At 44.6% G+C, this 25286-nt stretch overlaps 1 protein-coding gene across 1 annotated transcript; it reads left to right on the top strand.

The window, feature by feature from the left end:
* Positions 1-1227: 1227 nt before the first annotated feature.
* TMIE (transmembrane inner ear) lies at positions 1228-8114 on the top strand. Its single transcript, XM_041464190.1, has 4 exons — positions 1228-1251; positions 2062-2179; positions 5673-5822; positions 7738-8114. Exons 1-4 carry the CDS (start codon positions 1228-1230, stop codon positions 8112-8114), a joined length of 669 nt encoding a protein of 222 aa, XP_041320124.1.
* Positions 8115-25286: the final 17172 nt, after the last annotated feature.

Below are 25286 nucleotides of genomic sequence, written 5' to 3' on the forward strand. Positions count from 1 at the left end.
ATCCCTTTAAATCTTGGATTTGAGGAAAACTTTGCTGGCTCCCAGGCCTTCGGAAAAATTCCCAGGGCTGGAAGTTCTCCTGAAATTTGGGAAGAGAATCAGAAAATCCTGGGATGGGTTAGAAATCCCAAAATCCCAGGATTGGCCCTTAAATCCCAAAAAAAATCCCTAAATCCCAGGATGAGCCCATGATCCCAAAAATCCTTCCCTGCTCCTGATCCCAGAGATCAGCAAACAATGGGATATTGAGGGATTTCTCTGGGAATTGGATCCCGGATCTGAGCCAATCCCGGGAGGATAAATGGGGAAAAATCCTTTATTCCCAGCTCGAGATAAAATTCCTTGAGGGATTGCTCAGGAATTCCACTTCCCAAAAAATCAGGAATTTTTTGGGCACTGGGTGTATTGCAGGTGTTTTCCAGCTGCTGCTCCAAGGTGTTCCTTAAAAATCCCATGGAATTTGTTAGGATTTCCATCCTTTAGGTTTAGGTTGAATTTATATTTCCTTAAAAAAATTCCACAACTTTTTATCCCAGAATTTCCTTGTGCTTCCATTCTGCTTCCTCCTGGATCTGCATCTTTGCCACATCCTGAGGATGTGTTTCCATTAAAATTCATTGGAAAAGCGAATTTTTCCAGGAGATTTTCCAGGAATTTTCTCACTCAGGCCCTTATTGACAGGGATCCCAGTCCTTAAAATCCATTGGAAAAGCAGAGAAAGGAATTCTGGAGCGAGCCAAGGAATGGCTGGAAAAAGGAAATTCCTCCTGCTCCCGTTCCTTAAAAACCCCTCCAACATTCCCAAATTCTTGAGGACTCACCAACCTCTCCATGCTCTCATCACCTCCCGGAGTATTTTTGGGAATTTTGCCGTCCTGATCCATGTTTTCCTGCTGGTTTTCCCTCCCTTTTTCCCAGGCCACCACGGCGCCTCCCAAGAAGAAGCCGGACCCGGTGACGTCGGAGACCGTGGTGATCTGGGGGCTGCGCCTCTGGCAGGTGGTCGGCATCTTCGCCCTCTTCGTCCTCTCCATCAGTGAGTCCCGCAATTCCCAGGAATTTTCCCTCTGGAAAACTCCCCAGGGCGCTCTCTGGAATGCCGGGAATGCACGAGGAGGGATTCTCTGGTGGGAATCGCCAGGGATTCATCTCGGGAGCCCCCGGAGAAGTTCCAGGGATGGGAATCGGCTCCAGCACCGCATTCCAGCCCCAATACGGGATGGAGCCATGGGCCTGGGAATCGTGGAACATGTTGGGTTGGGAATCATGGAATGCTTTGGATTAGGAATCATGGAATGTGTTGGGTCAGGAATCATGGAATGATTCAGGTTGGGAACCGTGGATTTCTTTTGGTTGGGAATCATGGAATGATTTGGATTGGGAATTGTGGAATGCTTCCGTTTGGGAATCGTGGAATGATTCAAGTTGGAAATCCTGGAATTCTTTGTGTTGGGAATCCTGGAATGCTCGGGGTTAGGAATCATGGAATGTGTTGGGTTGGCATTCCTAGAATTATTCAGGTTGGGAATCATGAAATGATTTGGGTTGGGAATTGTGGAATCCAGCTGCTGCTCCAAGGTGTTCCTTAAAAATCCCATGGAATTTGTTAGGATTTCCATCCTTTAGGTTTAGGTTGAATTTATATTTCCTTAAAAAAATTCCACAACTTTTTTTCCCAGAATTTCTTTGCGTTTCCATTCTGCTTCCTCCTGGATCTGCATCTTTGCCACATCCTGAGGATGTGTTTCCATTAAAATTCATTGGAAAAGCGAATTTTTCCAGGAGATTTTCCAGGAATTTTCTCACTCAGGCCCTCATTGACAGGGATCCCAGTCCTTAAAATCCATTGGAAAAGCAGAGAAAGGAATTCTGGAGCGAGCCAAGGAATGGCTAGAAAAAGGAAATTCCTCCTGCTCCCGTTCCTTAAAAACCCCTCCAACATTCCCAAATTCTTGAGGACTCACCAACCTCTCCATGCTCTCATCACCTCCCGGAGTATTTTTGGGAATTTTGCCGTCCTGATCCATGTTTTCCTGCTGGTTTTCCCTCCCTTTTTCCCAGGCCACCACGGCGCCTCCCAAGAAGAAGCCGGACCCGGTGACGTCGGAGACCGTGGTGATCTGGGGGCTGCGCCTCTGGCAGGTGGTCGGCATCTTCGCCCTCTTCGTCCTCTCCATCAGTGAGTCCCGCAATTCCCAGGAATTTTCCCTCTGGAAAACTCCCCAGGGCGCTCTCTGGAATGCCGGGAATGCACGAGGAGGGATTCTCTGGTGGGAATCGCCAGGGATTCATCTCGGGAGCACCCGGAGAAGTTCCAGGGATGGGAATCGGCTCCAGCACCGCATTCCAGCCCCAATACGGGATGGAGCCATGGGCCTGGGAATCGTGGAACATGTTGGGTTGGGAATCATGGAATGCTTCGGTTTGGGAATTATGGAATGATTCGGGTTGGGAATTGTGGAATTCTTTGGGTTGGGAATCATGGAATGCTTCAGTTTGGGAACCATGGAATGATTTGAGTTGGAAATCCTGGAATGATTCAGGTTGGGAATTGTGGAATGATTTGGGTTGGGAATTGTGGAATTCTTTGGGTTGGGAATCATGGAATGCTTTGGATTAGGAATCATGGAATGTGTTGGGTTGGCATTCCTAGAATTATTCAGGTTGGGAATCATGAAATGATTTGGGTTGGGAATTGTGGAATTCTTTGGGTTGGGAATCATGGAATGCTTTAGTTTGGAAACCATGGAATGATTCGAGTTGGAAATCCAGGAATTATTCAGGTTGGGAATCATGGAATTCTTTGGATTGGGAATCGTAGATTCCCTTCAGGTGTCCAGGAACTCAGGATTTCCTCTGGGCTGGAATTCCCAGCTGGGGATGGAAATTCCTGAGGATTTCTTTCAGGTGCCTTGGAATTCGGGAATTCAAGGAGAATTCCTGTGGGATGGAATTGAGAATTCCAGAGGGAATCCAAACTGGAGATTCCCAGCTGGAATCACTTTCCAAGATAACTCCATTCCTGGGAGTGATCCCAGAGTTTCCTGGATTCTCTTCAGGTGTCCAGGAGTTCGGGAATTCCTCTGGGCTGGAATTCCCAGGTGGGTGTCGGAATTCCTGAGGATTCCTTTAAGGAGTCCTGGAATTTGGGGATTCCTCTAGGATGGAATTGAGAATTCTGGCAAGAATCCAAACTGGACATTCCCAGCTGGAATCTGCTTCCAAGAAAATTCTGTCCCTGGGCGTGATCCCGGAGCATCCTGACTTCCTGTCAGGTGTCTGGGAATTTGGGAATTCCTCTGGAATTCCGGAGGGATTTCCCAGCTGGAATCCCGACTGGGAGTGGCACTAGCTCCGCCCCCATCGCTGCCTGGGATGGGATTTGGGATGAAGAAAATCCATGGAAAACAGGGAATTGGGAATGGAGTGAAACGTAAAAACGGGGAATTAAAAACCAGCAATAAATCTGGAAAAAGGAATTTAAAAATAGCAATCGATATAGAAATAGATAAAATTTAAAAATAAAAATAAATAGAAAAATAGAAAATTTTTTAAAGCACAAAATATAATTAAATATACATTATTATATTGTATTTATCATTTATTATAATAAACCAATATAATTAAATATAAAATATAAAATTTAAAAATAAACGTATAAAAGTAGAAAATTTAAAAATAGAATTAAATACACAAATAAAAAGTTAAACTAAACATTAAAACATAAAATTAAAAAATAGAAATAAATATAAAAGTAGAAAATTGAAACATAAAATTAAACAATAAAATATAAAATAAAAAAATAGAGTAAATGTAAAACCATAAATAAAGGTAGACCTAAACATAAATCTAAATAAAGTATAAATGCATAAATTATGCTTTAAAGGTAATTGGATTATAAATATAATTTTGATTAATATTATAATGAGTATTACTTTATTAATTACACATTGATTTTTAAATAACAATTTCTATTATTATAAAGTACTATAATCAAGAATTAAAATTGTATTTATGGAATAATACATTTCTATGTTATAAATAATAATATCCCTATATAATGATATAATTAATTGTAATTATAGTTATAATTAATAGTTGTAATAATATAATAGTTATATAAATAATAAGTATTTAATTTGTATTTCTGTTATGAAATATAATCTACTTCTATAGCAATATAATTAATTGGAAATATAGTCTTATTTAATGGTTGTAATAATATAATATTAAATGACTATTTAATAAATTAATATTAATGTAAATATAATATTATTAATAAAATCTTAATTAATTAAACAAAATCAATCCAATCAGTCCAGAAATCTGCTCCAGGTGTGGATTCCACCTCCCAGCACATCCCACAAGGTGGCACCATCCCATAAGAAACGGGGGAAAATTCAAATTCCAGGTTTCCCATTCCCGGGAACTCCCCCAGATTCCCGTGTTTCCTGCTCCCATTCCCAGTAACCAACCCAAATCCTCATTTCCCGATTCTTAGGAACTCCCCCGGAATTCCATATTTCCCTCTCCTATTCCCAATAACTCCCCTGGAATTCCATATTTCCCAATAACTCCCCCAGAATTCCATGTTTTCAATTCCAAGGAACTCACCCAGAATTCTGTATTTCCCACTCCCATTCCCAGTTAAATCCTCGTTTGTCCCTGTCCATTCTCAGTAATTCACCCAGAATTCCGTGTTTTCCATTCCAAATTACTCACCCAGAATTCCATGTTTCTCACTCCCATTCCCAGTAACTCACACAGAATTCCACTTTCCCATTCCCACTACCTCACCCAGCATTCCTCATTTCCCTCTCCAATTCCCAGTAACCCACTCAGAATTCCGTATTTCCCACTCCCATTACCAGTTAAATCCTCATTTCTCCTTCTCCATTCCCAGAAACTCACCCAGAATTCCTTTTTTCCCATTGCCATTCCCAGTTATCCCCAGAGTTCCTTGTTTCTCACTCTCATTCCCAGCAACCAACACAAATCCTAGATCCCCTCTCCCATTCCCAGAAACTCACCCAGAATTTCACATTTCCTACTCCCAATAACTACCCCCCATTCCCAGTACCTCACCCAGATTCCCATGTTTCCTGCTCCCATTCCCAATAACCAACCCAAATCCTCATTTCCCATTCCCAGAAACTCAGCTGGAATTCCTTTTTTCCCATTGCCATTCTCAGTTATCCCCAGAATTCCTCATTTCCCTCTCCATTCCCAGGAACTCTCTCAGATTCCCATGTTTCACTCCCCCATTCCCAGGAACTCCCCCAGAATTCCTCACTTCCCTCTCTCAGTAACTCAGCCAGAATTCCATGTTTTCCATTCCCAGGAACTCCTCCAGAATTCCTCTTTTCCATTCCTAATAACTCACCCAGAATTCCACATGTCCCATTCCCAGTCCCTCACCCAGAATTCCATGCTTCTCCCTCCCATTCCCAGTTAAATCCTCATTTCTCCCCCTCCATTCCCAGTACCTCACCCAGAATTCCTTTTTTCCCATTGCCATTCCCAGTCATCCCCTGAATTCCTTGTTTTCCACTCCCATTCCTAGTGACCAACACAAATCCTTGATCCCTTCTCCCATTCCCAGTCCCTCACCCAGAATTCCACGTTTCCCACTCCCGGTCCCTCACCCAAAATTCCATGTTTCCCATTCCCAGTTATCACGCTGTGCTGCATCTTCAAGTGCCGGATCCCGCGCACGCGGAAGGAGATCGAGGCGCGCTACGCCCAGCGCCAGGCGGCCAAAAACTACGCGGACAAACTGGACACGGTGCCGCCCCTGGGCGAGCTCACCGAAATTCCCGGAGGTAATTCCCACTTTTTTTGGGATTCTGGGAATGCAAAGCCCGTCAATGAGCTGACCAACATTCCCAGAGATAATTCCCACTTATTTTGGGGATTGTGGCAGTGCAAATTCCCTCAATGAGCTCAGAGACATCCCCAGATGTAATTCCCACTTTTTTTGGGATTCTGGGAATGCAAAGTTCCTCAATGAGCTCACCAAAATTCCCGGAGGTAATTCCCACTTTTTGGGGGGATCCTGGGAGCGCAAAGTTCCTCAATGAGCTCGGCAACATTCCCGGAGCTAATTCCCACTTTTTTGGGGGGGGGGTTGGGACAGTGCAAATTCTCTCAATGAGCTCAGAGACATCCCCAGATGTAATTCCCACTTTTTTTGGGATTCTGGGAATGCAAAGCCCGTCAATGAGCTGACCAACATTCCCAGAGGTAATTCCCACTTTTTTTTGGGATTGTGGCCGTGCAAATTCCCTCAATGAGCTCACTGGCATCCCCAAAGGTAATTCCCACTTTTTTGGGGGGATTCAGGGAGCACAAAGTCCCTCTTGTGGTGCCACCACCAAGGTCAACCCTCCCAATGTGGACTCAGGATATTGGGATAAAATCCCTTGGATAAGAGGGAATTTTTCCATCAGTTCAACTCGGAATCATTCCTTCATTCCCAAATTAAGTTTGGAAAAGCCCCTCACATCCATCAAATCCTATTTTGAACCAAATCCCACTTAAAAATCCTGTGAAATTCCACATCTCCTGGTTTTTGGAACCTATCCAGGGATGGCAATTCCAACGCTTCCCAATCCTTAATGTCTCTTAATGTCTCTTCCAGTCAGGATTTTTTCCCCCCTAATATTCAGTCCAAACTTTTCCCAGGACAACTGGAGGCCGTATCCCATTTTCCCATCAATTTCCAGCCCTCACCCTCCTTAGTTAGGAGAATTCAATGCTGAAAATTCCCAGTGGGAATTAATTTAATTTCAAGGCCTGCCCTTGGGCTGGGGAATACCAGGAGTGAAACTGGAGTGGTTGGAATTCCGCATTCCCGGTTTTTCCTGCTGGAATATTTCTTCTCTGCTGCTCTCACTCTCCTTTCCTGATTCCATAGGCTCTCCCGAAAATCTCCTCACTCTCTCTGGCCATGGCCAGTCCAGACCTCTCCACTCCCTGCCTGTGCTGAAGGAAGAGGATGAGATGGTTCTCCAAGGAATTTAGGGAATTTCAATTCCTGGCCGCCTGTGGCTTCTCTTTTCCAAGGGGATCCATCAATCCCTGGATTTGCTGCTTCTCCATTCCTGGATTTTTCCTGTTTCCTCAACACCTTTAGATGGCTTTTTTTCCTTCTTTCCTGTGTGTCTCTGGGAGGTGTAATTCCATAAAAATGGCATTTCCAAAATTTGGGATGTGCTGCTTCAATCTGTGGGAAAAGAGGCAGATCCCAACACTGTAGGAATTTAGGAATTCCTTGGAGAAATTCAGTCCTACACCAGCAAAATGCAGAATTACCTGCTGAACAATGGGAATTTGCACAAATCCCGGGATTTTAAGGGTGCCTGAAACTGGGGATTCCCAGCCCTCCCTGTGGAGCTGAACCCAATTCCATTAATAAATCCTTGTCCTTCCACTGAATCCTTCTCCTTCCAGTTAATCCTTGTGGGAAGAGATGGTTTTCCAAGGAATTTAGGGAATTTTGATTCCTGGCCGCCTGTGGTTTCTCTTTTCCAAGGGGATCCATCAGTCCTTGGATTTTCTGCTTCTCCATTCCAAAAAAGCCTCACTGGGAGCAATCAGCTGGATGGGGAAATCCCCAGTAGGAATATTTTCCCTTTATCCCAGATTTCCAGCAGGGAGCTTGAATTTTGACAATTCCTGGGTTGTTGAATCCACATCAATTCCATTTCCATTTTTTTTTTCTATCCTTGGAAACAGCTCAGGTTGCGGAAGAAAAAAAAGAGGAAGAAGTTCCCACTGTGTCCGGAAAAGTGGACAAGGCTCAGGGAAAGAAGGATGGATCCAAAGACTCCAAGAAAAAGGATGGGGAGAAGGAGCAGAAGGAAGAATCCAAGAAGGAAGGGAAGGACGGAGCCAAAAAAAAAGACGGAGAAAAGGGGGGAAAAGGAGGAAAAGAGGAAAAAGGAGGGAAAGGAGAAAAGGGGGAAAAGGAAAAGGGGGAAAAGGGGAAGGACACAAACGACAAGAAACCAGGGAAAAAGGGGGAAAAAGAAGGCGAAGCTGGAAAATCAGGAGGTGCCAAAACCGATGGAAAAGCCAGTGGGAATTCCAAAGCTCCGGCAAAGAAGAAGTGACATCCCGGAAGGACGTGCTGGAATTTTTTGTGGGACCGGCAAATTGCTGGGGAGGAGCACTTAGAGTAGGATGTGCTTTTCCAGATATTCCTGTGGGATGCGTGGATTTCTTCCCATTTGGAGATGGAGCTGCCAGGATTTGGCTCTCTGAAGGAAAACTGGGAATTTGGTTGGATAATAAAGAAAACTATCCAGCGGAAATGGGATGGAACTGACCTGGAAGCTGGAATGGGAATGAGGACTTTGGATAAATGTGGGAATGCTCAGGGATGAGGATCCGAACTAAAGGAGAAGGGGATTCATTCCGAATCTCTTCTCCTGGAGGACCTGGAGAAGTTGGAGAAAGATTTCCTGGCACTCAGCACCTCCTTGTGGGGAATTTTAGGGATTATGTAAATTCCAGAAAAATCCCAAAGGATGGAATTCTCCAAGGTGTGAGTCCTGTGGACTCCAAGAGGTTTTTGGACACACTGGAATTTCTCCTTCCTTCTCTGGTGCCTCTTTTCCTGTATTGCTGCAGGAAACACCAGGAATTCCATCTTTTCCAGGAGATTTATCCACATTTTCCTGATTTTTTGCTGAGGAAAGCCAGTTCTGAGACCAGGAATTCTGCTCCGCTTCCACGTGGCTGCTGTTCTCTCCCTTCCCGGGAATTCCTGAGGAGTGGATTTATCAGGAGCGGCGTTTTCCAGCTGTTTTGGGAATATTCCAGCAATTTTTGCCTTAAAATTTCCAGCTGGGAGGATTTAACTCCAGATTTTTTTTTGGGGGGTAGCATGGAAAATCTTGGGATAATTAAAATTCAAGATATCCTGGAACGGTCTACTCCATAGGGAGAATTCCCTCCAATCCTTTATCCCCAGGAAGGGGATTTATTTTCTATTTATTTTATAGAAATTTTCAGTTTTCCTGCTGTTTTTTCAACCCGGATTTATCAGTGCCAAGATATTTCCCATTTTTCCCATTTTTCCTTTTCCCAATTTTCCTTTCCCTTCTCTCCCACCCTACTCAATCTTGGTGGGAAACAAGCCTGGAAAAATGAAGGGAATTTTTGAGTGAGGTCGCTCAGCTCCAAAAAGTCCCAAAATTCCATAGCACCTGAAAAGGCGGAAAACTTAAGGAGAGACATTGGGAATGATGTCCAGAAGCACGGGAATGTTTGGGAAGAGAATGATCCAGAGAAATGTGGAATTCCAGCTTTGAGAATCCTGCCCCTGAACACAGAGGAGCCATAAATCCCCATCCTTGGAATGGCACCAATGGAAAAGTGGGAATATGGATACAAAGATTGGATTTCTTCAGAATTCAATCCTAATCCAAATTTTTGAAGGCCCAGTTTAATCAGGAATCATGACAATAAAAAAGATTTTTCCACTGGATTCAGGCTTTGCTCCCTGGGATCAGCCGGATCCATGGGAATTTTGGGAAGGGGTATTTATGCCTTAAAAACTTCAGGATGGGATCCAGCTGGGACTGGGGCAGGAAAACTCGGATTCCCTGTCCTGCAGTTGGAATCGCGCTGGAAATTTGGGATGTGGCTCCGTTTGGAGAGGGATTTATTCCCAATCCAAAGGTTTCCAGGAGGAAAATCCACTCCTTTACTTTTCCATGGAATTCCTTCTCCCTCATCCAACCTCCATCCCTATCTTGTTAAAAATAATCAAAATCCAAAATAAAATATTCATTGGGATTGGGGAATCCTTTAAAATCCACCTCAATCCTTTTTTTCCCCAAGCAAATATTCCAAATCCTGTGGATCAGATCCGAAAGATTTGTGGGAATGTCTTAATGATTTAAAAAAAGGGATTTTCTGCAAATAAAAAAGAAAAAAGAAAAAAAAGAATTTATCTTTTGGGAATAATTGGGTTTGGAATCATCAGGATGGGGGTGAAATGCAGGGAATTCATTCCTGGGATTAGGGAATCCATCCTGGGATTTGGGGATCCATTTCTGGGATCAGGGAATCTGTTCCTAGAGTTTCCAGGGATCGTGCTGCCCATAAAACTCATCCCAATTCTTGAAGTGGAAACAGAGGGAAGAAATTCCCAGCCCTGATCCAATGTTTTCCCCATTCCAGTGGGATCTGGAACTCAGGAAGTGAAAAATAGGTGGAAAATTCCAGCCCAGAGTAATTCCAGCACTTTGGGAGTTGCTTTTCCACCAGCAGATGGAGAACTTGCCTTGGAAAAGCCACAGCCACAGGAAGGAATTTTTAGTGGAAAATCGGATTTATTTATTTATTTGGGTGGACATGGAATTCCAGAGGCCAAAAGTTGCATTTAATTTCCAGAAATCCAGGGAATAATGGCAGGATCGCTCATTTCCTTGGATTCAGGTGATGCTGGTCCTGGAGCAGGAAAAATCACCCAGTCAGGATCAGGAATAAATTCCAGGATCTCCACATATTCCAGAAATTCCCACTAGAGGGGATCTTGTCTGGGATATCAGATCGAGTTTTAAGGAATTTAGGCTTATTTGGGATGAGAAATTAAGCCTAGATTCGGGAAATCTTCCAGCTAAAGTTGCTCCTGGCGTTGATTTCTCCTGATTTTCTCCCTGGATTGCTTTTCCATGGAAAATAGAAGAGAAAATTGAGTGCTCCAGCATTTGTTAGACACATTCCCAGCCCGCCTGGAAAGGGATTGTGCTGTTCCCTCCGTCCCGCCCCAGTGCCCAGGAATGCGGAGCCCATGGAAACACCTGGAAAGGGGGAATGGTGCTGGCTCAGCCTCCGGCAGCGGGAGCAGTGACCTGAGTCCCGGGCTCTTGTGGGACATTTGTGGGACATTTGTGGGACATTCCCATCCTCTGTTAAGTAGCTCTTGGAAAATCCCCCTCGGGAATACCAGGAACCGCCTGACCCTGCTTGGAATGAAGCCAGGAAAGCAAATCCATGGAAAACACGTCCCCAGCAAGGTCCTGCTGCCGCCTCAGGGAACTTCCCAAGGGCAAAGTCAGGTTTGTGCCTTTTCCAAGGTAATCCCAAGGAAAAGGAATGAGGGGTGAGTGTGGATGGGCAGGAAAACAAGCTCCACAGGATTTTGTGGAATTGTCACCTGAGCCGGATTTTGGTGTTGGGATCATGGATGTTTCCAGAGAAATCTGCGTTATCCCTCTCTGTACAATCTATGTGGAGAAATGAACATTTTGGGAATATTTCCCATCAGCCCAGTTTTGGTGTTTGCCGTGGGAAGAGAGGAATCTCTCTCTCAGTTCAGGAATTCTTCCCTTGATCCCATCAAGGGTCCTTCCCTCTTGGACTGAACCCAGGGAAGCAAATCCATGAAAAACACACCCCAGCAAGGTCCTGCTGTCACCTCTGGGAATTTCTGAAGGATAAAGTCAGACCAGCTCCTGATTTGAGGCTTTTCCAAGGAAAAGGAATGAGGGGTGGTGAGCAAGAAAACAAATTCCACAGGGTCTTGCCACCTCAGCCGGATTTTGGGATCATGGATGTCTCCAGAGAAATCCACATTATCCATACAATTTATGTGGAGAAATGAACATTTTGGGAATATTTCACATCAGCCCAATTTCAATGTTTGCTGTGGGAAGAGAGGAATCTCTTTCTCGCTTCAGGAATTCTTCCCCTGATCCTATCAAAGATCCGGGAGAAAAGGAAGCTCAGGGGGGACCTTCTGGAATTCCCTCACTTCAGGAATTCTTCCCTTGATCCCATCAAAGATCCGGGAGAAAAGGAAGCTCGGGGGGACCTTCTAGAATTTTTAGAGGAAGAGAGGGAATCTCTCCCTTGCTTCAGGAATTCTTCCCTTGATCTCATCAAAGATCCTGGAGAAAAGGAAGCTCAGGGGGAACCTTCTGGCTCTGACAGGACGGGACAGCCAGGGGAAAATTTGGGATCTGCTCCCAGGGAACAGGGACAGGAGGAGAGGGAATGGCCAGGAGAAGTTCAGGTTCGACATCAGCAGGAATTTCCTCATGGAAAGGTGGCCAAGGATTGAAGCTGCCCAGGGAGGTTTGGAGTCCCCATGCCTGGAGGGATTTATTCTCCTTGTGGCACATGGGGTTTAAAGCATGGACTTGATGAGTTTAGAGGACTGAAACCAATCCATGATTCCATAAAAAAAAAAGCAGGAGAAGGGCTCTGAAGCCACCTGGCTTCCAGGAATGGAACATGTAAAGTTCAGGTATTCCAGTATTTCCTGAACATCCGTGGAATGCACTGGATTTTCCAAAGGGTCACCAGACGTTTCCATGTGGATGGATCCCGTGGATCGCAGAAGGGTCTGGGGAGGATGAGGGAGTGCTCAGGAAAAACCAGGAATGACAGGAGAATCCCAAATCTTTGAAGCTGAGGATTTTTCAAAGCTTTTCTTTCTGCCAGCTGCGTGTGAATTTTATTGGAGGATTTATCCAAATCCCAATTTATTTTGTTTTTTTTCGTTTGGGCAAAGTAAAACACTCTTCTTATTTATGGAAACTTCTGGATCGTGCTCCCATTTTCTATTGGAATAAGGAAGCCAAACCCCTCCCGAAGCTCTTTCCTTGCACTCAGATCAGCGTCAGCATCAGGAATGAGGTGTTTGGATTGAAATCCCAAAATCCTGGAATGGTTTGGGTTGGATCACCTCATTCCAACCCCCTCCATGGCCAGGGACAACTTCCACCAGAATCAAAGGATCAGGGAGCCTTATCCAGGTTGGAACTATCCAAAATCAGGGAAGCATTGCAAGCAGAGTGGTTTCCATGGCAACCATTCATTCCTGTTCCCACCATTCCTGTTTCCATTCCTGGTGTTTTTTCTTCCAGCTTCCTGCCCTTCCCTGTCCCAGTCTGGCACCTCAGGAAAGCCAAGGAAATGGATGTTGGAATTCGAAATGCAGGGAACTCCCAGAACTTTGGGCCTGTAAGCCAAAGCTTAGAATTAAACCCAGGATTTGATCTGAGACCTTGGAAAAGGCTCCCAAACTGAGGTGCCAGAAGTGAGAATGTGGATTTAGAGTTTAAAGCAGAGACACATTAAGCTAAGTAAAGGAAAGTTTAGAGTTTTAGAGCTTAAGATAAATAAATAATAATTTATATTTCATTATTATAATTAACAATAATAAAAATTTATATTTCATTATTAAAATTAATAATAATTATTGCAATCAATAATTTGTATTTCTTTATTACAATTAACATTAATAATAATTTATATTTTATTATTACAATTAATAACTTTACAGAGGCAAACAAGGAGTTTAGAATGCAGCACTGTGGGTTTGTGTGCCATAACATGATTGGCTAAGAAAGCTTACACTGTAGCATAAGACAAAAGATTTAAGGATGTAATATTAATATTTAGGATATAATTAAGGAAATCATATTTAAGGACAAAATATTTAAGGTCAAAGACATAAATATCCTTGTTGGCAGTGTTTTATTGGTCAATAAATCCTTAAAAGGTCTTTAACTGAGGGTCTTGAGGCCTTCTGAGCCGTGCAGTGAAGATGTGAGCTGAGCTCACCCTTCCTGCCTGTGCACAAGATAACAAAATAAACCACATCAACAAAAAAACCCTCAGAGGTTCCGTCTCCAACTCATCCCAAATTCTTTCCAAAATCCCCATAAGAGAGGCTCCCCCAGCACTGCTGGTCTTGGAGCTTTTCCCTTTTCCTTTCAGGATTTGTCACCAGGACCTTGGGATGTCACCGGGAACAGAGCAGGTTTAGCTTGGAGATCAAGAGAAATTCATCCCTGGGAGGGTGGGGAAGGGCTGGGATGGAATTCCCAGAGAAACTGTGGCTGCCCCTGGATCCCTGGAAGTGCCAAAGGCCAGGCTGGACACTTGGAGCAGCCTGGGACAGTGGGACGAGTCTCTGCCCATGGGATGAGATGATCTTCAAGGTCCTTCCAAGCCAAAGCATTCCAGGATTTTGTCATTCCATTGTGTCCGGCTGGGGAATGTGCAGGGATCCGATTTTCTGGGATGAGGCTGGAATTAAAGCTCTCAGTGGGTGTGGGTGGGGTGGGATTCCGTGAGGGAGGGAAATCGCTCCTGAGCCGGGCACGGCCGGGCAGGAATTCCACCAGCATTGCCCATTCCCGGCTCTCCTTGCTGTGGGATCAGCTCCTGTTATCACTTTTCCAACCCCCACAAAACAGGGGATGAACAATCCCTTGGGAATGGTTTTCCTCTCTGTTTTCCCAGTGTCTGAGCTGCTGGAATTCCAGGCTGTGGTGTCACCATGTCCACGGGGATGTGCCAGGCAGGAACTCCCGTTGGATTAATCCCTGTAATTAATTGAGGATCAGGTGCAAGGTCCTAAAGGCACGAGGCAGCACCTCCAGAAAATACTTTTGGGATTAGGGAATGGAATGGATTCTTCCCACTCAGCCCAGAGCAGGAAAACATTATGGGATTAAATCCTCCTGCTGAAAACCAAGGCCTGGGGGTGCCTTTTGTGTCTCTGTCCTCCGAGGAATTTTTTGGGTGTTTGCCATAAAATCTGGGAATGGTTTGGGTCAGAAGGATCTTTGGGAAAGATCCAATTCCACCCCCCTGTCATGTGCACCTTCCACTGGACTCCAAGCTTCATCTAAGCTGGCCTAAATATTTAGGCTGGGCTTTAGTAGGTGCTGTTCTATCTGGGAATGTCGTGATGTCCCTTGTGAGAGAATTCCTTGGGTTCCAGGGGGACGCTGAAGTGGCGCGATGGACGCAACCACATTGGGGGTATTTGGGATTTGGGTTAATTCTGGGATCAGCTGCTGTAATAGGAAGGATATTTGGGATTTCAGGTAACTCTGGGATCAGCAGCTCTGACTGGGAGGATATTTGGGATCTGGGGTGATTCTGGGATCAGCAGCTCTGACAGGGAGGATATTTGGGATTTTGGGTGATTCTGGGATCAGCAGCTCTGCCTTGGGGAATATTTAGGTGGAAGATCTTTTCAGCTTCGCTGTCCCACCCCCACCTGGAGTTTCCAAAACTCCGCTTGGGCTTGGCCGCGGCTTTTGGAGGCGACTCCAGCAGGGAATAAAGAAGACCTTGAGAGAAGACAGTGGCGTGATTATGCCCCAGCTAAATCCAGTTTTAATTCCCTCCAAGTACAGGTCCTAATTTGCAAATTGCCGCTCTGGGATAACGATCCCAAATCCCGCGTGGAGCTCAAATAGAAACAAATCCCCGGGGATCAGGTGGGAGCTGATTAAAGGCAGCAAACCACAAAATTTTGCTTTTTTTTCTTGCATTCATCACTTGAGCTGAACTCTGGGTTTGGTTTTGCCTTTCCAAAAAAAGAGGCTCCCACAGTGGCTGAGTTGAGTTTTTTATTTTTGTAAATTTTTTTTCCCTCTGCCTGGAAGGATCCTCGCCTCATTTTTGGGTGGTCAAATATAGTTTGAGCACCTTGGGTTGTTTTTTTTTTGGTTTGTCTTTCAGAATAGCCCAAATCTCCCCCAGCGCTGTCTGGAATTTAATTGTGGGGTGCACACGGAACATTCTTCCTGGAAAAACGAGGAGGAGGTGGAGTAGTAAAAATGGTTAACCAGAAAAGCAAACAAAAGCCGCCAGAGCCGTTAATTAGGATTGAAAATAGAGTTCTGTGGGATATTCTGTGGGATTGTTCCTGGGAGGGGATCAGGGGCCTTCGGAGCTGGGGTTTGGGAAGGGAGGAACGTCCAGGTGGGGGAGAAAAGAGCCAAGCTGCAGCCTGTAATTTTCCAAAATGAGAAAATTTGGAGCAGGGGCCGTGGGATTTGAGGTCAATTCCCAAGGAGATGGAGAGGCTGCATTAAGCTCAGCTCAGCACTTTCACCCGGCTTTTCTCCAGGAAGGAAATTTGGGAAAAAACTGAGATTCAGCTGTCCAAAAACCTTTGTTCTGCTTCCTTCACCCCAGCAATAATCCTGTCATTAATAAATCTATTCTTTATTAGAGAATATTTACTTATTATTAGAATTATTATTAATTAGATCTTCTTTATTTCCTCCTAGAAACTCTTGGATCAATGCTAAAATCCATGGTCTCAAAAATAACCTGGGAATGGACAATTTTTCTACATACAAAAAAAAAAATCACCCAAAATGAATGGAAAAATTCTGCCAAAAAAAAAGCTTTAATAAGATTTTGGGTGGATGTGGGGTTGTTTTTTTTTTTTTCCCTGAATCAAATTTCCAGGAGGTTTTGACTGAGAGGTTGATAAGAAGTGATTGTGAATTGATAGGAGGTTATTAATTGTGAATTGATAAGAAGTGATTGGGAATTGATAAAAGGTAATTTTGAGGTTGATAGGAGGTGATTGTGAGGTCGATAAGAAGTGATTTGGAATTGATAACTGGTCAATTGATAAGAGGGAACTGTGAGGTTGATGGAGGTGATTGTGAGGTCAATAAGAGGTGATTGGGAATTGATAAGCGCTAACTGAATTGATAAGAGGTAATTGTGTGCTTGATAAGAGGTGGTTGTGGGGTTGATAAGAGGTGATTGTGGGTTGATAAGAGGTTAATTGATAAGAGGTGATTGCGAGGTTGATAAGAGGTGATTGTGGGGTTAATAAGAGGTTAATTGATAAGAGGTGATTGTGAATTGATAAGAAGTTAATTGATAAGAGGTGATTGTGCAGTTAAGAGGTGATTGTGGGGTTAAGAAGAGGTTAATTGATAAGAGGTGATTGTGCAGTTGATAAGAGGTGATTGTGCAGTTAATAAGAGGTGATTGTGGGGTTAAGAAGAGCTTAATTGATAAGAGGAGATTGTGTAGTTGATAAGAGGTGATTGTAGGGTCAATAAGAGGTTAATTGATAAGAGGTGATTGCGCGGTTGATAAGAGGTGATTGTGCAGTTGATAAGAGGTGATTTATCTGCTCTGCTGCCAGTCTGGAGCTGGAAGAGGAAGTGCAGAGTTGGGAGAAGCCAAGCAGGGAGTGGATCTGGAGGTGGGACACACACAGGACAAAATGGCCGCTTATCCTGAGGGAAAGGATCCTGCCATCCCGGAAAAGGGAATTTTTGTGCATTCAGCAGGATTTAGGGGCGGTAAATCTCTTTCCTGATGCCCCAAAAATCAGCTGTAACACCTCTCTTTCCTTGAGGACATTATTCCAGGCCCTGAAATGGAGCTGTGTTCTATGGAGCTGCAGATTCCCGATTTCCAGCTGTGGAGAGCTGGCACCAAGGGCAGGGATTTGGGATCACTCTGCTTAAATATCATGGAATGGTTTGGAAGATAACTCAATCCCAATCCACTGTCTCAGGGTGTCCAACCTTGGACACTTCCAGGGATTCATGGGCAGCCTAACTTCTCTGGGAATTGGGAAGAGCAAAATGTCCACCAGGAGCTTTAAAGGGGGCAGGAGAATGGACCTTTCCTTGCATTTCCCAGTCCAGAGTCATCCCAGAAGTTGGGAGGTTAAACTTTATAGTTAGATTTGAGAAATGCATTTGTAAAGAATTCTCAAAACTTGATAGAAAGTTCATATGGTCTTGTACATTTGCATGTAAGCACTGAGACAAGGTGTGCTGGCCTAGGAAGGCCATGGAAAAGAGATGACGTTGTTGAGAGAGAGATCGGATTAAAATAAATTTCAGCAAGTTTCAAAACACGGCCTTTCGAAAAAGACCAGATATTTTAGAGAATTAGAACTGTGAAAGACGCATTGTAGCAGGACCACAAAATAACAGGTGGGGTGGAATAATCGGTGATTGGTGTTAGAAGTGTTAGCAGCACTGCCTGGCAAAAGCTAATAGGCAGAAAAACATTTATAAGGTATTGCAACCAGGAAATAGCTTGGCTTCTGATGGATTGGTGCTGAGTTTTTCATCTCTTGTGTCTCACCCTTCATCGAGACTGCTAATGGAATAAAATCTTTTAAAACATCTCTCAGTTGCTCCATCTCTGTAAAGGCTGGGAAAACCAACAGTCTGGGATGATCCTTGGATTCTTCCCACTCTCCTCACCGGGAGCCAGAGCTGTTTCCTTGGCATCCCCCTGCTTTTCCTTGCCCTGACATTCCATGTCTGCACCGCCGGAAAACGGATTGTAGCAGGACCACAAAATAACAGGTGGGGTGGAATAATCGGTGATTGGTGTTAGAAATGTTGGGTTGGTAGGGATCTGAAGGATGATCTCATTCCCACCCCTGCCATGGCAGGGACACCTCCCACTATCCCAGGGTGATCCAACCTGGCCTTGGGCACTGCCAGGGATCCAGGGGCAGCCACAGCTGCTCTGGGAATTCCACTTCAGGGCCTCCCCTGTTTTTTTCTTTCACATTTTGCAGCTTTGTTTCCTTGATCTCCCTTCCATCTCCTTCGGCACAGACAATTCCCAATTTTCCCTTTGGCTTGCTCCTGCCTATCCCTGCTCCTTTGCCTCTTTTGGCCCCGTTCCACAAATCCTCCATCCGCTGGGATTTTTTTGGCTCTTCCCACCTGAGTAAAATTGCTAAATTTCTTTCATGCCCGTGTTCAGTTCTCTGCCAGATCATGAATGAGGATGTTATCTCCCTCTGATCCATGGGGATGCCCCACTGAACTGCTTCCCTGCCATGCCATGGAATATTAGGGATGATTCATGACCCCCGCCTCTTTATCTGCAGCATTTTTGGCCTGGGCAGCTGCTCGGAGAGGGGCTGATTTTAATTTCTGTGGCAAGAACAACTTCGTGGTACAGATCAGAGATCTTCTGTCCGCTGGAATGATTTTAATCCGCTTATTCCATCATAAAAAGGGATGGACTCCATGTGGATCTGAGTTTAATCTATTTAAGCTCGTGTAAAGTTCATCAAAATTAAGTGAAAACAGCAGCTCAGCCCCGCTTCTGGCTGCAAAGAACGGCAGATGGAGGCCTAAATTAACACGGAATCATGGAATTGTTGAGGTTGGAAAAGACCTTTAGGATCGTCAAGTCCAAGCATTAATCCAGCACTGCTGAGGCCACCACTGAGTGTCCCCAAGTGCCACATCCACAGGGCTTTGAATCCCTCAGGAATCCCTCAGGAATTGTCTCCAGCCCTGGACAACCTTTTTAGTGAAGGGAATTTTCCTTACATCCCATTTAAACCTCTCCTGGCACAAATTCCCTCTTTCTTTTTCCCTGGGAGAAGAGGTTGACTCTGCTCAGCTCCCGGGGATTTTGGGAGATTCTTCCCAGATCTGAAAAATAAACCCAGTTCAAGGAGCCTCGGGAGCCAGGCCAGGGAAATCCAGGAATTTCTGTTTGGAAATCCAGGAATTCCATCCCATCATTGAGCAGTGGCTCTGCACTTGCCTCAGACAAACTAATCCATAACCCCCTTTTTCAGCTCTTCCCAAGGGATTAAATCCTGCTTTTCAAAAGGTGATGAAATGAAATCCAAGTGAATTTTTGTGTGTGGAGAGAATGGAAAAGAGAGGTGAGTAAAGAGATGAAAGAAACCATGGTTTGTGAGGGAAAAACATGTTAGGAATAGTTTTTATTTTTGTTTAAATATCTGGATTTCTTTGTTTTTAAGGGAAAACCATTTCCTGCTGTGTATCCACACTTTTCCCTTTTCCTTCAGGTGCCTCCACATGGTGTCAGGGACTGAATTTACTTGGACACCCTCTGATTTTATCGAGTTGAGCTAAATTATTTCCTACACTCAGTGAGAACTGCAAAATCCCTGGAGTGATCCTGAAGGGAGGCCTGCAAAAATTCCAGAGAAGAACTGTTCATAAAAGCTTGGAGAGACAGGACTAGGGGGAATGGCTTCAGGAGAAGGAGAGCAGGGTTAGCTGGGATGTTGGGAAGGAATAATTCCCTGGGAGAGTGCCTTGGGTTGGAAATGCAGGATGTGGCTGGGCTGTGTATTCTATTTATCATCTATCAGAGGTGGGGCAGTTCTCTTTCCGTTTCAAGAGAAGCTCCTGCCTTCCTCAGCAGACACCTGTCTGCTCAAACCGAGACAGGGAGCAGTGAGGGGCTGGATTGGATTTCCCAGAAAAACTGTGGCTGCCCCCAGATCCCTGGAAGTGTCCAGGGCCAGGCTGGAGAGGGCTGGGAGCAGCCTGGGCTGGTGGAAGGTGCCCCTGCTGCTTCCCAAAGCCAGCAGGGATGGGATGATCCGCTGGGAGTTGTCCCTCATCCTTCATTTCATCGCATCCTTTGCCAGCTGGATTTCAAGGGCAGAGACTTCAAGCACGGAGCTGAAGCCGGAGCCAGGGAGTTGGGAATAAAAAGCTTCGTTTTGTGATCCCAGGCCAGTGGAAAAGACATCTGTGAATTTCGGGATGAATCAGATTCCTGCTGGAAGCCATTTCCAGGGAACGTGTTCCTGGTGTCTTTCTTCACACCATTGAGAGCAGAGTCACTGCTGATGTCACTCTGCATCCAGGCCATCCCTGTTATCCTAATCCTAAAGTTAATCCAGGCTCTCAGCAGGGATGATTCCCAAATTTCATTGCAGCAAAAGGTCCGAAACCACCAGACAATTCCTTTGGAGGGCTGGGAGTGGATTTAGACTCAATAAACATCTGGATTTGGAATCAAATGGCATTTTTAGCTGGATTTCTCCTCAAAAAAGCAGGATTTTAGGGAAGAAGGCTCCATTCCCCAGCAGCCAAGGGGGGGATTTACAAGGCAGATGGGGATGCTTAAAATAAAGAATGAAAAATGATGGAAGTTCATTTTTCCTCTCTGTCAGTGTGAAAACATCCCCAGCCCTCCCCCTATCTCCATCTCCAGATGAACGAGTGCTCCACCCTCATTAAAACCTTCTGCACTAATTAAACACCATTTTTAGGAGTGTTAGAAGCTTTGGAAGAGACAAAAATAATCTCATCTTTATTAAATAATCAAGGATAGAAAAACTGGAATGGATCCAGAAGTTCTCCCTGCTGTCCCCCCTGAAATGAGTTTCTGGCTTTCATTTAAAAAAAAAAAAAAAAAAAAAGGACTTAAAATGTGGGGGGAAAATAAAATAGGTTTTTAAAAAAATATCTCTGGCTCTGAGTGGCCAAGGGTTTCTATTTTCAGTTCATAACCAATGGATTTTGGGAACTGAAATCCAGAATCTCCCCTGGCTTTGAACAAAACCACCCAAACTGAAACCAGCAAACCACTGGAGAAGTCTGGCTCTCCAAATGCACCTTTTTCTCCTCAAAAGTGGTTTGGGAGAAAATGCTTCATTTTACAACCACAAAATGCTGAGCTCCAAAAAAAACCCAGTGAAAATCTTCACTCCTGACTTCCCGATTTTGCTCCCATGAGAGCACCAGGACGGGTGGGAGAGGAGAGCTCTGGATTTTGGTGGGTTGCAAACCCAGGCTGTGGCTCCTCGTGAGGGAATCAGGGAATTTGAAGCCTGGTGGAATTTATTCATCTGAGGGAATGGTCTAAAAACTCCTTTTTGGCCCAAATACCTGGGAGTTGATAAAATCTCTGTGATGATGCTGAGAGGGCCCCGTTTCCTTCCCTGAAAATGCCTGAAATTCAGCTAAAAACCCACTGCAGTGTGGCTCAGGAAACTCCAGGTGTTGAAAACCATTCCTGTGTCCAGCAGGGAATCATCCTGGTGTATCCCATCCCAAATCCTGCGTGTGGTGGAAGCCCTTCAGCTTTTCCCGTTGATTAGAGGGATTGATGCTGGATTTTCCCAATTTAAAGTGAAGTTTTGCTAAAAAGTCCCAAAGTAAAAAAATTCTCTGTCCCTTCCCCAGTTCCTCACCACGAGGTAGTTCCACATCCCCATCCCTGAGGGCTCAGACCTTGGAAAATCCCAGGATTTTTGAGCCTCTTTAGTGGCTGCTTTTCCCTCAGAAGACCCAAAACCGAGTTTAATCCAGGCAAAAACTGAGTTTAATCTGGACAAAACTCACAGCTTGATCTCATCCCTCCTTCAGTTTCCAAAATTAAGGAAGAGATTTTAGGAATTACAGCAGTAGGAGGGTGTTGAATCCCTCATTTATTTGCCATTGGATCTTGCTGTGGGATGGCTTGGAATTCTCAGCCCTTTGGGAGGGAATCCAAAGGGTGGCTTCTCTGCCACCATCCGACCCGTATTCCCAAAAAATCCCATGGGAACAAAAAGTTTCCAGTCTTGGATAGGGAATTCTAAAGGGAAATTTGGTTGCTGCCTTCAACCACCTAAATCCCAGCTGAAAGCAGGAAAACTCCCTTTAAAAATGGGGAATTCCCTTTAAAAATGGAAAATTCCCTTTCAAAATTGAAAATTCCCTTTAAAAATGGAGAATTCCCTCCTAAAAATGGAGAATTACATTTAAAATTTGAGAATTCCATTTTAAAAGGGAGAATTCCCTTAAGAATAGAAAATTTTATTTACAAGTGGAAACTTCCCTTTAAAAAAATGGAGAATTCCCTTGAAAATTTGAAAATTCCGTTGAAAAATTACAATTTCCTTAAAAATGGAGAATTCCCTTTAAAAATGCTGGCATGGAAACCTCCCCAATCCTTTGCTTTCCCTCAGCCCATGGAAATGCTCCAGCTGGATTTAAATTCCTTCCATCCCTGGAATCCTGGAACGGGTTAGGTTGACAGGGACCTTTAGGAGCACGTAACTCCAACCTCCCTATCTCTTGACTTTTCCCAAGGATATTTTGGATATTGTAGCTTCTTCCTGCTTTTGGGCCCTCAGGCTCAAATCTCCAGCCTGGAAAAGGAAACCTGGATTTGCTGATAATAGTTGGAAAGAACTGTGGATCCCCTCTCCCAGAACCCCTTTTCCCCCTCATTTTCCCTCATTTTCCCATTAAATTCCCGTCCCTCTCTGCTCCACGGCCTCCAATTTGCTGACGGTGCCTGATTTTTATTTGCTTTGCTGTCTTAATTTCACCTCTGGCTGCCAAGCACAAACTTCACGAAGAAATAAATCCCAGATTTTCCCTTTCTCCCAGCGGGAAGCTCCATAAAGATTCCCTCATTAGCAGCCTCGGAGCTGCCAGAGATACTCTGGAACAGCTCCTTCCCCTCAGAGCTTTAGGGGCTCAAATCACTCACACAAATGAAAATATCTTCTTTTCCTGATTATTCCTCAGTAGGAAAGTGATTCCAGGCATGCCAATCCATGATAATCGCTCCCAGGGCTGCAGTTCCTGGTCATTGGAATGCAAAGCACTGCGAGGATCAGAGGATCCATCAAAAACCACTGGCATTATTTTGAAATTTTGTTGATTTTGTTAATTTTGTTGATAATGCAAGGAAAGGACAAATTTGCCTCAAAAAAAAAAAAAAATAAAATGCAAAGCACTGTAAGGCTCAGCGGATCCATCAAAAACCACCTGGAAAATTCCTGGGCATTGGAATGCAAAGCACTGCAAGGATCAGAGGATCCAACAAAAACCACCGGCATCACTTCAGGGTTTTGTTTATGTTGTTAATTTTGTTAATTTTGTTGAAAGCAAGGAAATGCAAGGAAAGGACAAATCTGCCTCAGACTGCTCTGGTGGTGGGATTTGGTTGGACAGAGCTTGGAGCAACCTGGGATAGTGGGAGGTGTCCCTGCCCATGGGATGGGATCAGCTTTAAAGTCCTTTCCCACCCAAACCCTTCCAGGATTTGTTTTGCGCTCCTCAGGTTTCATGAGGTCGTTCCATGGTCTCCAGACTGGTGGAATTGGGCAGTGTGGAATAACAGCAGGGGGTGGATTTTTGGAATTCTGTGGAAGCACATAATGAAGCTCCATGATGGTGTCGATCCATCCTGCCCCTGTGCTCAGGTGAGGCCCCACCTGCAGAGCTGAGCTGCTTCTGGATCCCTGGGAGGTTTCCATGCCCATGGAATGGGATGGGATTTACGGTCCATTCAAATCCAAATCACTCTGGAATTCCATGATTTTTCAGTTCTCTGAAGATCTGGTCCACATCCACAAGAGACTCAAGGCCATCCTTCATCCCAGGTCATCCTGAGAAGGAAAAGATTGGAGTAAAATGTAACAACATTTTTTGGACTTTCCAAATCCCCCCCCTCCATTCCTCATTTTAAATTTGATTTATTTTCAGCTGCTTTTAATTAACACTCAAATCCTTCTGGCAGCTTTAGATCCTTCCCTGGCCCTTCCAAGCACCCCCAAATTAAAGAATGCTGCCCCTGTACTTAATCCATTAAAAAACAGGAACACAGACCAGAGGGTTTGGATTCCCTTTTTCAATTTTTTTTTTTTCTAAAGCTGAGACATTCCTCATTTTATTATTTCCCCACATTTTTAAACCACCACAGAAAGAGCTCCCATTTGCAGGTCCCAAATTCTGGCTCTGAGTCCAGCTTGTAAAATATTCCCTGAGTTTTCAGACAGAGCAGTACAGTAGAGTTATTTATAGGGATTTTTTCCCCCTCTTCTCATTTAGGGAGAAAAAGAAAAAAAAAAAGGAGAAAAAAAGGGGGAAAAAGGAAAAAAAAGGGGGGGGAAAGGGAAAAAAGGGAAAAAAGGATTTTTTTTTGGTGTAAAAAGCATTTTGCAATAAGGAGATCTGGCAGCTCCTTCATGGATGGTTTTCCTTCAAAATCAGCACAATTCCTCTGCTTTCCACCGTGTGTGGATCCATCCGAAGGGAACACTCCATAAAAACATGTGGATTTCATTCATGTGGCTACGAGAGCTTTGTTTGGCTTGGCAGCTTCCAGCCGAAAATGGACGTGTTGGATTTTCTCCAGGGCTTTCCAGAAGTGCTTCGGATGGATCAGGGTGGAAGGGCTGGAGGTTGTCCTTCGTGACCTTCCCTTACTCCTGGTTGGTCTCGGGACAAAGCCAAGCCTACAGGCTGAGCCTAAAATCTGGATTTGCCAAAATTTAGTTGGATTTGCCAAGAATGACTCAACCTGTGCCACATATCCATGGGAAGGGAAGGGAGGGGAGTCGCTCCCAGGTGGGACATGGATTGTCCACCAGGATCCGGTGTGGTGGGACAAGAGGAGGTGACTTCAGGGTGTCCCCATGGTGAAACCTTTCCCAGTTTATTCCCACCTCATCCAGGGATTTGTGCTCCCTGTGCCAGCTGGGCTCCAGCCAATGCTGGGTTGGAACTCCTCGTGCTGCTGGTGAAGCTCAGGAGCTGCCAGTTGGCCACCAGTGCTTGGATTTTCCCAAATTTCGGTGCCTCTGTCCGGGGATTTCATCATTGCCAGAGTTCAATGGGATTATCCCAATATATACATAACGGATTCCCACAGTGCCCTTCCCTGCAAGTTTAGGAATGAAGGAATAGCTTTGGAATGTGGTTCTAGCCATGGGATGAAGGAATTATTGAGGTTGG

The sequence above is a fragment of the Pyrgilauda ruficollis genome, unplaced genomic scaffold, assembly GCF_017590135.1.
Source record: "Pyrgilauda ruficollis isolate IOZ18807 unplaced genomic scaffold, ASM1759013v1 scaffold173, whole genome shotgun sequence".
NCBI classification, from domain to species: Eukaryota; Metazoa; Chordata; class Aves; order Passeriformes; family Passeridae; genus Pyrgilauda; species Pyrgilauda ruficollis.

Coding starts and splice junctions, on each gene's coding strand:
- TMIE (XM_041464190.1), top strand. CDS start 1,228: ATGGGCCTGGGAATCGTGGAACAT. Junction 1,252..2,061: donor GCCTGGGAATCGTGGAACAT/GTTGGGTTGGGA, acceptor CCTTTTTCCCAG/GCCACCACGGCGCCTCCCAA. Junction 5,823..7,737: donor GCTCACCGAAATTCCCGGAG/GTAATTCCCACT, acceptor CCTTGGAAACAG/CTCAGGTTGCGGAAGAAAAA.